The sequence below is a fragment of the Oncorhynchus mykiss genome, chromosome 8 (genome assembly GCF_013265735.2).
Source record: "Oncorhynchus mykiss isolate Arlee chromosome 8, USDA_OmykA_1.1, whole genome shotgun sequence".
NCBI classification, from domain to species: Eukaryota; Metazoa; Chordata; class Actinopteri; order Salmoniformes; family Salmonidae; genus Oncorhynchus; species Oncorhynchus mykiss.
In genome coordinates, this window is record NC_048572.1 from 34,205,441 (window position 1) to 34,219,082 (window position 13,642).

A 13,642-nucleotide genomic window follows, 5' to 3' on the forward strand; every position below is an offset into this window, starting at 1 on the left:
TGATTGAAAATTTATGATTAAAAGATTATTGAAGATTTATGATTAAAAACAGCCTAAAGATTTGATTCTATACTTAGTTTGACAAGTTTCTACGACCTGTAATAACTTTTTGTCCGACGTTCGGCTGGACCTGAACACGTGTTTGGATTTGTTTACCAAACGCCCTAACAAAAGAAGCTATTTGGATGTAAATGATGGATATTATCGAACAAAACAAAAATGTATTGTGGAACTGCGATTTCTGGGAGTGCATTCTAATGAAGATCATCAAAGGTAAGTGAATATTTATAATGCTATTTCTGACTAATGTTGACTACACAAAATGGCGGATATCTTTTTGGCTGCTTTGTCTTTTTGTTTTTGTTGCTTTTTCCGTAACGTGTTTTTGATATCTGACCCAGCGGTTGCATTAAGGAGAAGTATATCTCTAATTCCATGTAAAGACTTGTATTTTCATCAACATTTATGATGAGTATTTCTGTAAATTGATGTGGCTCTCTGCACAATCACCGCATGTTTTAGAACTACTGAACCTAACGCGCCAATGTAAAATATTTTTGCGGTATAAATATGCACTTTAGCGAACAAAACATACATGAAGTCCTGATGATCATCAAAGGTTAGTGATTAATTTTATCTCTATTTGTGCTTTTTGTGACTCCTCTCTTCGGCTGGAAAAATGACTGGGTTTTTCTGTGAGTTGGTGGTGACCTAACATAATCGTTTGTGGAGCTTTTGCTGTAAAGCCCTTTTGAAATCACACTGTGGCTGGAACAACGAGAATTTTATCTTTTATCTGGTGTACAATACTTGGATGCTTGAGGAATTTTAATTGAGATTTTTGTTTTGAATTTGGCGCCCTGCACTTTCACTGGCTGTTGGCGAGGTGGGACGCTACCGTCCCTCATAACCTCTCTGGGATAATGAACCGCTTGCTCTAGTCATGTATTATCGACCACCTTACGAGATCTAGACAGTGGTTTGTTTACAGTAAAGCTACAGTATACAGATGCTAGCACTGACACCTTGTGGTGTTAAATTTGAACTGCACACAAGGATGGTACATAATATTAACTTTTTTTCAAGCAGCATTTGGTGATTTTTGTATTTTGCAATTAAATCAAATTAACCTTCAAATATTCCTTTCTACACACCCTCACAATTGTGGTATTTGCTAATAATGTCTCCTGTGTGTCACCCCTTAAGGCCTACTTTCATTACGAGGGTAAGGCTAGCTACAGATTTCACACCAAATAATGTGATTTAACCAAAACGGGATTCTCAATGTCAGTGTCCAGTTGCAGGGGTTCCGTTTTTAAAATAGAAAATGCCCCCGTTATTAAATGTTGTTGCTCCATGAAGTAATCCAACAATGTATACGCAGTCTCATTGATTGAGACCGGTGGCTCCACCCTAATTCATGACACTCACCTGTCTCTTACAATGAGAGAATATTTGAAAATAGACTAGATGGTGGCGTACACGTTGTTTGATTACTTCATGGGGCAAAAATGTATTTATTTTAGTAACAGAGCATTTTCTAAGTTGAAATGGGCCCCCTGCAACTGGACATGGACATTGAGACTCTGTTTCCATGAATTGAGAACAAAGATAATATCGCCAATACCAGGTTAGTTGAAATATCTGACGTTTTGTGTAGGCAAACCCTGTAACTCCCAGTATAATGGATACCAACATTTTGGGGTTAAATCACATTATCTGGCTTTAACATCTGTAGCTAGGGTAGGGCTTGCACAAATACATTTCATGACTGCATGTACAGGAGCTGGCGAAGTCAAATCGGTTATTCTTCCACACAGCCTCATAAAATGAAAAACCCACACACTCATCTTTCCAATATCAGCCTTTTTCTTTTTTTAATGAAGTTATCATCAAATGATTCCTACACACATTACCTTAGATGTGAGTGCTTTAACTACGTCTATCATTTTAAAATGGATAACTGTTTACATTTAGATGAGAAATCTTGAAAATGTATTAGTCCTGTTTCAGTATAGAAATGACAAGCCACATGCATTGCACATGCCCACAAGGTCAATACTAATCCCATCAGTTAAATTACCATAAAATTCACTATACTGAAGTCAAAGAATGAACACTTTCATATCATGCGAAGACCACCACCTACAGTGTTCGGCCACTTTAATTTTTCCACATTTTGCTACGTTTGTCTTATTCTTCTAAAGTTAATTAAATAAAGCGATTTCCTCATCTATCTACACACACTACCCCATAATGACAAAGCGAAAACAGGTTTTTATAGTGTTTAGCAAATGTATTAGAAATAATAAACACCTTATTTACGTAAGTATTTAGACCCTAGAAATTGAGCTCAAGTGCTCCCTGTTTCCATTGATCATCCTTGATGTTTCTATAACTTGGAGTCCACCTGTGGTCAATTCAATTTATTGGACATATAATTTGGGAAGGCACACCTGTCTACATAAGGTCCCCACAGTGGATGTCAGAGCAAAAACCAAGCCGTGAGATCAAAGGAATTGTCCGTAGAGCACTGAGACAGGATTGTGTCGAGACAGATCTGGGGAAGGGTACCGGGACATTTCTGCAGCATTGAAGGTCCCCAAGAACACAGTGGGAATGTTTTTCAGGGCAGGGACTGGGAGACTAGTCAGAATCGAGGGAAAGATGAGCGGAGCAAATAGGGAGAGATCCTTGATAAACCTGCTCCAGAGCCCTCAGGACCTTAGACTGGGGCGAAGGTTCACCTTCCAACAGGACAATGATTCTAAGCACCCATCCAAGACCACACAGAGGTGGCTTCGGGACAAGTCTCTGAATGTTCTTCAGTGGCCCAGCCAGAGCCCGGACTTGAACCCGATCAAACATCTCTGGAGAGACCTGGAAATAGCTGTGCAGCAACACTCCCTATCTAACCTGGATCTGCAGAAAAGAATGGGAGGAAGTCCCCAATTACAGGTGTGCCAAGCTTGTAGCGTCAAACCCAAGAATACTCCAGACTAATTGCTGCCCAAAGTGCTTCAACAAGTACTGAGTAAAGGGTCTGAATACTTATGCAAATGTGATATTTCAGTTGATTTAATTTGCAAAAATTTCTAAACCATTTTTTGCTTTGTCATTGTGGGGTATTTTTTAGATTGATGGGGAAATTATTTATTTGTATTTATTTACAAGAAAAAGGGGGCAGCTCTTGGGAACTGTGGGGAGGATATTGGCCTGGCGGTTGGGAGCTTTGGCCGGTGGCTGATGGTTCGGGTCCTTGTTTTTGACCTTGTGGGAGATCTGTCTACGTGCCCTTGAGCAGGGCGTTGACCCTGGTTCCTTCTGTGTGTCGCTCTGATATGAGTCTGTTAGATGACTAATGTGATGTAGTTGTTGAGCGCTTTCACTGCAAGTATGTTTTAAATAATAATAATAAAACATTTCGAAAAACTTACCGTGTGCTACACGTCATCCTGGCGCCGCCACCTCTTGCGGCTAACGTTACTATCCGTGCAGGCACTGCATCCCGCTGCCATTCTTCTTTGGGAAATCTTAACTTTTTAATTTGAAAAAAAGATTCCTTCCCGGTCGTAAGGACGATCCCACCTGTGAATAATATGGTCAATTGCACATTTTGACCTTGAAAACAACTAGACTGTTTACACACCAGCAGTTCTTTGGGTTCCAGGAATCACTTCTGCTGCTCCTCAAAGCAATTAAAAGATGTACAGTTATGCTGCCATATCGTAACCTTTAATTGCTGGAAAATAACACTTACTTTGACTGCTTGTCTGCCCCCCTGCTTTGACCATGTTTGCTATGAAAAAATAACATTGCTGCTTCGACTACCTGTCTGTCTTGCTTGTGTTTTGATATGCTTGCCTAAATAGCTGCATGTACTCCCTCCTGAAATCACTATATTGGGAAGAAGGGTCCAGGAAAAGTTGGATCCCCAGCCTCTCCATTTCATTATTTTGCCTACAGCCTGTGCTGCAAATTTGTTTGTTCTGCGTATTTTGTCAAGCAGTGAAAAGGAATTTCCCTCGTGAGGGGACAACGTATGAATCTGACTCTCTCTCTCTCTCTCTCTCTCTCTCTCTCTCTCCCCCTCCTAGATGTCCCTGCGGCGGAGCAGGAGAAGCTGTTTGTCCAGAAGCTGCGTCAGTGCTGTGTCCTCTTTGACTTTTTGTCGGATCCTCTGAGCGACCTGAAATGGAAGGAGGTGAAGCGGGCTGCGCTCAGCGAGATGGTGGAGTACATCACCCACAACAGGAACGTCATCACAGAGCCCATCTACCCAGAGGTGGTGCACGTGGTCAGTAGACACACAGTGGACAAGGCCTTGCCTCATGCACTTACAAATGCCTATCTTGCCGTTTCCCTTCCATGCTGATTGTGTGGTGAACATAGGACTAGCCACAACGACATTGATTCTGTCCTCATAAACTTGCTATTAATGGTCACCAGAGACAACCCAGTGTTCCCCCTAGAGGTCTTGTCCTGGGTCAGGTGTAGGTAGACCTAATAAGCCCCTCATACAAACAAATATTTTGTGCATGATTCTGTCTCTGGCTTCATTGACGTCATAACCCTGCCATCCTCAATCACAAAAGCTATAAACCATTTCAATCAATTCAACTGTCAGAAGCTATTATAAAAATACATTGTTGAGGTTGCCTGTTGCAGGTTATGTCTTCAGTTCTATTTAGATATTGTATTTTGGTTCCTGAGGCGTAGGGAATGGGACGTGCCTATCAGATGAACTATGTGAACCCAGGGTATGACAAAATACAATTGCTTTAAGGGAGTATGTAAGCACACTCGTTCGGTTTGCCTAGCCGACTTCGGCTAGCCGCCAGCTAAATTGAAGCATGCTGAAGCCTTTACACTCACTGGACTTAAATCTTATCGGTTAGCTTTAGGCCTCTTATCTACCAGTATTAACTTGCTAGCTGTTATCAGCCAAGGGCTACTACTGTGGCCTGAATCTGTTTCAGTCCACATAGTTGACAAAAAATCAAATTGGTGTTCGTCATCCTGGGTTCACCTACCTCTAACAGATATAGCCTCCTCGTTGTCCCTTCAGTTCAGCCCTGGTTAGCAGGCCAGGCCGCCTACTACCTGTAGCTGAGTGAATGAAATACTGGGTCTGTGGGGTAGTCTAAATGTAAATGAGTCCAGTGTGAACATAGCTGCAGATGTTAAGTGCTGCCTGCTTGCCTGTCAGCCAGACGGGTCTGAATTAAAGCCTTTGATGTTTATCAAAGCAGGCCTCAATGTAACGCAGGAAACCGAGGATGATCGAGGTGCAAATTTCCCCCTATTCTCCTGATCCTGTCTCTATTTGATCAGTGCAGCAGAAAATGCAAGGCTGCTGCCAAATCGGCATAACAATGTTCTTGGTTTACTTTAGTTCTCCCCTTTTTGCCCCTTCACTTTGAAGTATTCACTGCTTTTAACATCAAAGTATGGAGAGAGATGGACGAAGCGCACTGTAAAAGGTGTTCTTCATGGTTATAATAGGCCACAACGGACAGCTCTTTGATAAGTGCGCTATTGTTAGACGTATCAGCTTCAGATTGGTAAAGCACTCCCTGTTCATGTACCTTGGTGGTCCATTAGACTGACAGTGACACACTCTGGGAAAATAAAATGGGTTCTCAGAACGTAAACATTGACAAGTGAGTGCACGCTAACCTCAGGCCTGCAAGGGGTGTGGCAGGATGTAGTGTTCTCTGAGAGGAGAGAAAAGGCTGTGAGATAAAGAGAAGCCTGCCAGAGTGATGAGGTATGTCTGCTGCTTATTCGTTATGGGAGATTGAGAGACTGGTGAAAAGAAAGCAACTATCTAGGCTACTTGTTTTTTTTTGACAGAGCTGGAGAGCGAGAGGCCAGGTAAATGTCATCTTGACGGTCGTGTCATTTCTTCCTCCTCTGTCTAGTCTGCAGCAGTAGTGGTTTGTGCTTCATCTTTTGGCTGCGTTGACAGAATTTTTTGAAATCTAAAAATGAGCACATAAATGAACAGGAATAAACAGGCTGATGGGTGAAAAGGTCCGATGAAAGTCTGTACCGTTATCTTCTATTTAGTTTGATACACATTAATCAAAATGTCCGTTTTCACGTTTGTGTGCCGGAGTTGGTTTGAAAGCTAATCTTTGACCCCTGTCATGATTATTTTTTTCAATAGCTCTGATGGTGGTAATGTGTGGCGTTCTGTGTAGTGACTTGTCTGTCTCTGTCCTTCAGTTTGCAGTGAACATGTTCAGGACGTTGCCTCCATCGTCCAACCCCACAGGGGCGGAGTTTGACCCGGAGGAGGATGAGCCCACGCTAGAGGCAGCGTGGCCACACCTACAGGTACGCACGCACACACGCACGCACGTGAATGAACACACACTGTTTCATACCAGTGATGTGTACACCTCTGCTCCTCTTTCTCCAGCTCGTCTACGAGTTCTTCCTCCGGTTTCTAGAGTCTCCAGACTTTCAACCAAATGTAGCCAAGAAGTATATCGACCAGAAATTTGTAATGCAGGTAAGCACGGGTCCTTTCTCACTGGAAGTAAAGCCACATGGGATGTGATGATGTCTGTGTGGGACTGGCTGTGTCTCTGTGTGTGTTGTGAACAGGTGTTGTAAGGTCACTGTGTTGTCTCCACAGCTATTGGACCTGTTTGACAGTGAAGACCCCAGGGAAAGGGACTTTCTAAAGACCACTCTGCATCGCATCTACGGCAAGTTCCTGGGCCTGAGAGCGTACATCAGGAAACAGATAAATAACATATTTTATAGGTGAGTAAATAGCCCTAATACAGCACTGTGAGATGAGTTATTTGTTGGCAATGTTTTTAAATGACCATTCATTTCACTAGTCTGTTTCACTTGGGTCTTTGGTAATTTTAATTGATGGAACTGTCATTTCTTTGCAGCTTCATTTATGAAACGGAACATCATAATGGAATAGCAGAGTTATTGGAAATATTAGGAAGGTATGTCAATTTGTAATTATTTCAAATAGTTTTTGTGCCTACGTTGTTTTGCCAATCTCCCCGTATTAGATTTGCTGATCACAACCCTTTTTGTCTTTCTGTTTGCAGCATAATCAATGGGTTTGCCTTACCGTTGAAAGAGGAGCACAAGATATTCCTGTTGAAGGTGTTGCTGCCTTTACACAAAGTCAAGTCCCTTAGTGTCTATCACCCGCAGGTATAGCATCTAGACCCATTACTGTTAAAGAAGCCTTAGGCCTACTTTAGAACAAAACCTTTTGATATAGGCCTACAGTGTTATAGGTTGGAATACATGTTCATTCCAGTTCTAGTCAGCGTTGTTAACATGATAGTTGTAGTTAATATGCTCTTTTGTGTCTCTGTCTCTTTCTAGCTGGCGTACTGTGTGGTGCAGTTTCTAGAGAAGGACAGCACCCTCACGGAACCGGTAAGACCTCTTCCAGTTCGCTGGGCAAGAATCACCAGTCCCCAGTACACTGTTTGAGATTAGTACATTGCTCCAATGCTGGTTCAGTTATCATGTGTAAATCATCTCCATAGGCAGTGATGGCTCTGTTAAAGTACTGGCCAAAGACCAACAGCTCTGTGTGTGACTAGTTAGTGCAGTGTTAAAGTATGGCTCTACTCTTCTCGCCTACAGACAGTGATGGCTCTTTTGAAGTACTGGCCAAAGACCCACAGTCCAAAGGAGGTGATGTTCCTCAACGAGCTGGAGGAGATTTTGGATGTCATCGAACCCTCTGAGTTTGTCAAGGTCATGGAGCCCCTCTTCAGACAGCTGGCCAAGTGTGTGTCCAGCCCACACTTCCAGGTGTGTTATGTTGTTTGCTCAAGTGTTGTGTGTTGCGTGCTTGTGCGTGTGTTAGTGGTTATGTGTGCTAAGACGTTACCTGACCAAGGATTCCTCATGTGTCAGGTGGCAGAGAGAGCGCTGTACTACTGGAACAACGAGTACATCATGAGTCTGATCAGTGACAATGCCGCCAGAATCCTCCCTATCATGTTCCCCTCGCTCTACCGCAACTCCAAGACCCACTGGAACAAGTGAGTTACTCTGCTAACAACTAACTACCACTATGGAGCTTGCCTCTCTTTCTGCCTATCGGTTTTCCGCCCTATTATAAGGAAGTTAACAACCGTATGTTTTATTGTTATGCATTCCTGGGTTCATACGAATTTGTGTGTGCGTGTCTCTCTGCATGTCTGTGTGTACAGGACAATCCACGGTCTGATCTACAATGCCCTGAAGCTCTTCATGGAGATGAACCAGAAGCTATTCGACGACTGCACACAGCAGTTCCGAGCAGAGAAGAACAAGTAAGAAGCCTTAAACTTATAACATCCACCCACATGTTGCCCATGACTCTGAAATGACTGTTCCCCTGTCGTCGCGTGTGCGCAGAGAGAAGGCCAAGTGGAAAGAGCGAGAAGAAGCGTGGGTGAAGATCGAGAATCTGGCTAAGTCCAATCCTCAGGTGAGCATGCATCGTCACTATTCGTCTCTGTGCGGGCATGTTACTCCAGCCCCGGTGTCTCTTCCCCTCTCAACCCAGTAGTACTGCACCTAGTCCCCCATCTCAGGACAGAACAGCCCAGGCAGCAACAGATAAATGGATGTACGCTATGGCTGTACTCTGTGTATTGCTCAGAGCCCAACAAGCACTTAGCAGAACTGGACACACAGCCATCATATATTTTGACCAAATTATCTAAAAAGGTATATTTATTATCTTTGGTTCTGGGAGTCCTTCACCTCTTTCTTTTGATGGTTTTACTTCCTGGTGTCTCATTATAATCCTCCCCCTTTCACTCTCCCATGTTTAGTTCCTGGTGTACGTGGACCAGTCAGGCCTGGGTAGTCCCATGGAGACAGACGGACCAATGATAGAGGACTTCAACATGCTGAAGAAGACTATAGAGGAAGAGGCCACACAGGTACTGTGGGTGTGGGACTGTGTTCCTTTCCTGCTGACCACCTCCATGCTGTCGTGTGTTCACGTGAACGTCCAGAGCAGTGTCTTCCTCACTGTGTGAAATGTAGCACCAGTGTGACATTAGTAGAACTAATCTTGTGGATCCTCTCACACCTTGTTGCAGTTTTTAAATATGTGGAGAGACAGACGTGTGTTTGAACAGGAGCAGGGTAGCATGGGCCTTGGTCAAAAGTAGTTCACTACGTGGGGAATAGTGTGCAATTTGGGACGTAGTCTAGGTTGTAGGTGAAGAACAGGTTCAGGGAGAGGGCTGAGTGCCGCACTTATTGACAGGATCAGATATAGGCAGGCTCACATTTCAAAGGCAGTGGAGAGCTTACATGAATTAATTAAACACCGTACTCTAGTGTACACCCTACAGCATTTGTTTTCAACCTGTGGTCTGCAGGGGTACTGCAAGTGGTATACAAATTATTATATAAAAAAAATAATAGTTTTTTCTTCCAAAAAATATGTTTGGAGTATTAATAGTATTATAAGCTTTTTTTACATATCACAATGCACATTTGTTTATTATAATAATAATAAGCCTTTAATTTGTTACATTCAACGCAAATATTTACAAAATATGACTGCCAAGATATATATATTTTTACATAAAATATGTTTGACTCGTCGAATGATTGTCCTCGAGAGCTTTTGACAGTGATTTGGTGGTCCCCGGAAAAGGCTGAGAACCGCTGTCCTACAATGCACAGCATAGTGTACACTTCCTACTAGACTACTACATGTCTAGGAGGGTTTAGTGATCACTGATGGATTGGGCTGAGTTAGCAATACAGTATGAATCACTTTGAGTTGAGATCTCGTCAAGACGTGATGGACCTAGTGAAACTTGTTATTTGAATTTTAGCGGCACTGAAGAGTATTAAGGACTAGAGAACGTTTGTTTTGAGGGGGTGAACTCACTCTGTGTAACTGTTTCTTGGTGCAGAGGAACCAGTATGGGTGTGTGACCAGTCCAATGCTTTGATTACACCAGGCACAATCTCTAACGATAAACTGCTGGAGATAATTTGTTTTACAATGGGGGGAGGAGACGAGGATACATTCAGCAACTTAGCGGTCGACGACTATGAGTCCCATGTTTATGCAAATTAGCAGTAACCAATCGGGGGAGGGTCTAGTTAGCTAGCTTCGGCACTGTGCTGGATAGGCCAACAGCCAACGTGAAGTTGTGCATGCTATTTGGAAAATACACCCAAAAATGGGAGTGCTTGGCAATTTCTTACTATTTTGTAGCTTTTGGTATGACTGGACTATGCTTAACAGTTCTCTCTCTGTTCCTGCCTGTCCCTGATAGCTCCAGAGGAACGAGCGTAAGGAGCGTCCACTGGTCAGGAGGAAGTCTGAGCTGCCTCAAGACATTTCCACCGTCAATGCCCTGGAGACGCACCGGAGGGCCGAGGACATGGTAACACCACACGACGGCCACTAGAGACCACACACAGTACAGTCCGATTCACACTGACAGTCCGATGCACACTGACAGTCCGATACGGACGGAAGGACACGACAGACGGACCAGCACAGAAGAGAAGAGAACAGAATGACCTGGCTGAAAAAATCTGGAGCTCAAACCAAACTCTACTTAGCCCAGTCCAACTATGACAGTTGATCCCCAGTCCACTCCAGCCCTGCGCAACAGATGTCAATGGCACAGGACGTTATGGCATGACCAAACATGACATTGTTTCCCTCGCCCAACCTCCCTATCCCTCTGTTCTGCTCTCGCTGTCTTGTAAAAGCGCTCTAGGGTGCAGTGGTGCCCCCTTCTGGTAATTTCTCAGGTTTTCTTTTCTTGTTTTTATTTGTTGGTTTCTGTTCTTTTTCTCTCATTAATGATGTCATGTGCTTTGGAAATCCGACTGGCGAACAGACATGTATTATAGGCACATGCTGTACGTAATGGCGAAGGAAGAAGCAGCTTGGTTGAAGACCACTTTTTATTTTCTTCCCATCTCTCTCTACTTGAGCATAGAAAGGAAAGTGCCGTACTTCTTCCTCAGAGCCCCATTACATCTGCTTTTGCCATGAGCTTTACCCTTCTCTCTCTGTGTGCATTTTTCTTTGTTCTGCTATGATTGGATAAGAGGAGAAGCAAGGGGGACAGTCGGCGGACTGTTGGTCAACAGACGTTGTTGTAATGGAGTTGTGGTGGGGATTTAAATGTGCTGGCCTGAGGAAGGTTGAGGCTGAGGGACAGGAAGGGGTTCTTCTGTCCTCGACTGGATATCTGCTGGTCTGTACAAACATAGTTTGGTGCCAACTTCACTTTTTTTTATCTGAATGATATTGTAGGCAATAAGTTGACCCAGGTTGCAGTGTGTTTGGGTTGTTCACACAATGGTCAATGGTTTTCTGGATCCATTGGAGTTTACTGTCCATGTAAAAACAAAAGACACAGACTCCGTCTGTGTACTTCACAATCCCCATCAGTCTTTCAGTCCTCATTAATATTGATCAATGTCATCCAACTCCTGTCATGTTATTGATGTGAAAACTCCAAGGTCTAATTTTATAGTTCAGTGTTTACAGACTCCCATTTTGAGTTTTAGTGTGTGGGACAAGAGGAACTGAACTGGGCTACACACAGAGGAATACTCATGGCTGGTTTTTCTACTCTTCATAACCAAAACCCCTTTCTTTCTGATGTTGCTGTTTTGTGTTAGCAAGTAGTAGGCTAGTTCAGCCATATAAAGACCATTCTGTCTGGAGAAACCGAGTCGAATTTGAACACAAGCCTTTCTTTTCATAGTGCCTTTATTGTACATGGGGGACATCGGCTAAACTGGGAAAGAATAGAAGGCTAACGTTATTTGAAGGCCAAACCATGTTAAATTCATTATTAGCTTCCTAACAGACCAGAGAGAGAGAGACGTCGAAACACACTGCCCCAGAGTATTGTTAAATCTACAAAGCTGATGATGATGGTGGTCAAGCTAGAGAGGAGTGGAGTAGCCCCAATGACTTAACATGGAAGGACTTCCTGATTTTTAAAACATGAACAATAAAAATATCCAAAATGAGTCAGTCATGCTGTGTAGTCTGCTCGGTTCTGTCAGTCCCTCTGTGTGCCCGATGAATAACGTGTATAGAAGGATGCTTCCCAATTAACCTCTAATTCCCCGTTCCATTTAGGATCTATCCCAAATGGCAACTTATTCCCCTAGAGCACTATAGACCTTGATCAAAAGTAGTGCACTATATAGGAAATAGTGTGCCATTTGAGATTCTATCAAGAGTATTGATGTCTGTTGCAGTACCATTGTTTGCGCCCCCAGACAGACAAGAACTCTGGCTGTATCTCTGTAGAGAAGCTCACCATCCAGGTGGTGCTGCTGTGTATGTTTGTGTGTGTGAGACTGCTTCGGGATTCTTGCAGGGTCTATTCCTTTGCCTGCAAATTCTATTATTTGCCTGTTCAAATTGAATGTGCAAATGGTAGATTTACTACCATGATCACGTTTTGCGGCTTCTTTTTTGTTTCTTTTTTTTAGAAGTAACATTCACCCATTTATGCCATCCCCTTCCACTCCCAACTATTTTGCTGTACAATTACTAGAAGGAAGTCTAGAGTGCTTTATTGATGGCACAAACAACTGGATGGCTCCAGGGTTGTGGTCAATTCACTTACAATTTCATAAATTAAGGAAGTAAACTTAAATTCCAATTCATTGCTTCTCAAAGAAGAGAATTGGCTCTTCAGTTGACTTCCTGAATTGACAAAGTAGAATGGTTCCCAACCCTGTCTGTTCCAATGTCCTGAGAACCGAGGACTTCACTTTGGTGATATCAAATGGCTTTAATATTATAGTTTCTTTGGAGCCCTCTTTATATTTTACGTAAGCATTTTTTTTTTTTTTCAAAAGAATAATACTGCAAGTGTCCTTTTAGTAGACATCCTGTACTAAATGGCTTTATCTACTATTTTATTTGATCTGTGTATTATTAAATGGTAGATGCCCCTGTGTACATACAGGAAACAAAGGTTATTAGCTACTGCAGACAGTTTGGATGTGGCACAGACTACAATATGTGACTATTTTGCATTTAGAGCAGTTAAGAATTTGAATTATAATATTTTTTTATCGCTTTGTAATTAAACAATTTGTTTTACAGCATTTAAAAAATGTGAAGTGATCCTACATTAGCATTTTGTGAGCGCTTTTATAAAAAAAAAAACAGCTGTGTACATCAACATATATGGTAAATAAAGAATGTGTTTTTTATATTTTCATCCAAGAACAGCCATTGAGTGCATTCATGATTTGCCTCATTCCTCCTTGACTAGCCTTGGAACCCCATGAGACGAGATCAGAAAGGATGGCCACGGGAGACTACTCCTTGATGGATTGCATCTCCTATCCCTCTTATTTAGTTCGGTATCCGTGGACACAAATCACTTATCAAGGTTTCAGTCTCAAATCTCCATCACTCAAAATCTGGAGATTACCTTTTTAATACATCTCTACACCACAGCACATCAACCCTGAGATAATATTTACAAATCAAACACCAGACCTGTTTGTATTGGCTCTGTACCAAGCCTACCATTTAGAATGAGCCCATGGGTACGATTTTAGCCTGCAGTCATGATGCGTTGTATGAGTCATTTCATTTAACCTTTATTTAGGTAGGCATAGTCAGTTG

General features: G+C 42.6%; 1 protein-coding gene across 6 annotated transcripts in view; it reads left to right on the top strand.

The window, feature by feature from the left end:
- Nucleotides 1-13,239, top strand: part of LOC110529847 (serine/threonine-protein phosphatase 2A 56 kDa regulatory subunit gamma isoform) — a 40,383-nt gene extending 27,144 nt beyond the window's left edge. For 3 of the 6 annotated variants that reach the window (XM_021612445.2, XM_021612446.2, XM_021612448.2), the window contains 13 exons: nt 4,098-4,297; nt 6,232-6,342; nt 6,428-6,520; nt 6,647-6,777; nt 6,915-6,974; nt 7,083-7,191; nt 7,369-7,422; nt 7,636-7,806; nt 7,912-8,039; nt 8,211-8,312; nt 8,398-8,470; nt 8,820-8,930; nt 10,293-13,239. In XM_021612445.2, coding sequence (XP_021468120.1) covers nt 4,098-4,297; nt 6,232-6,342; nt 6,428-6,520; nt 6,647-6,777; nt 6,915-6,974; nt 7,083-7,191; nt 7,369-7,422; nt 7,636-7,806; nt 7,912-8,039; nt 8,211-8,312; nt 8,398-8,470; nt 8,820-8,930; nt 10,293-10,427 — 1,478 coding nt within the window. In that variant the 3' untranslated portion in view covers nt 10,428-13,239. Of the gene's footprint in view, nt 1-4,097; nt 4,298-6,231; nt 6,343-6,427; nt 6,521-6,646; nt 6,778-6,914; nt 6,975-7,082; nt 7,192-7,368; nt 7,423-7,635; nt 8,040-8,210; nt 8,313-8,397; nt 8,471-8,819; nt 8,931-10,292 lie in introns of all 6 variants that reach the window. The other 3 variants (XM_021612442.2, XM_021612444.2, XM_021612447.2) reach the window with 1 other exon arrangement.
- Nucleotides 13,240-13,642: the final 403 nt, after the last annotated feature.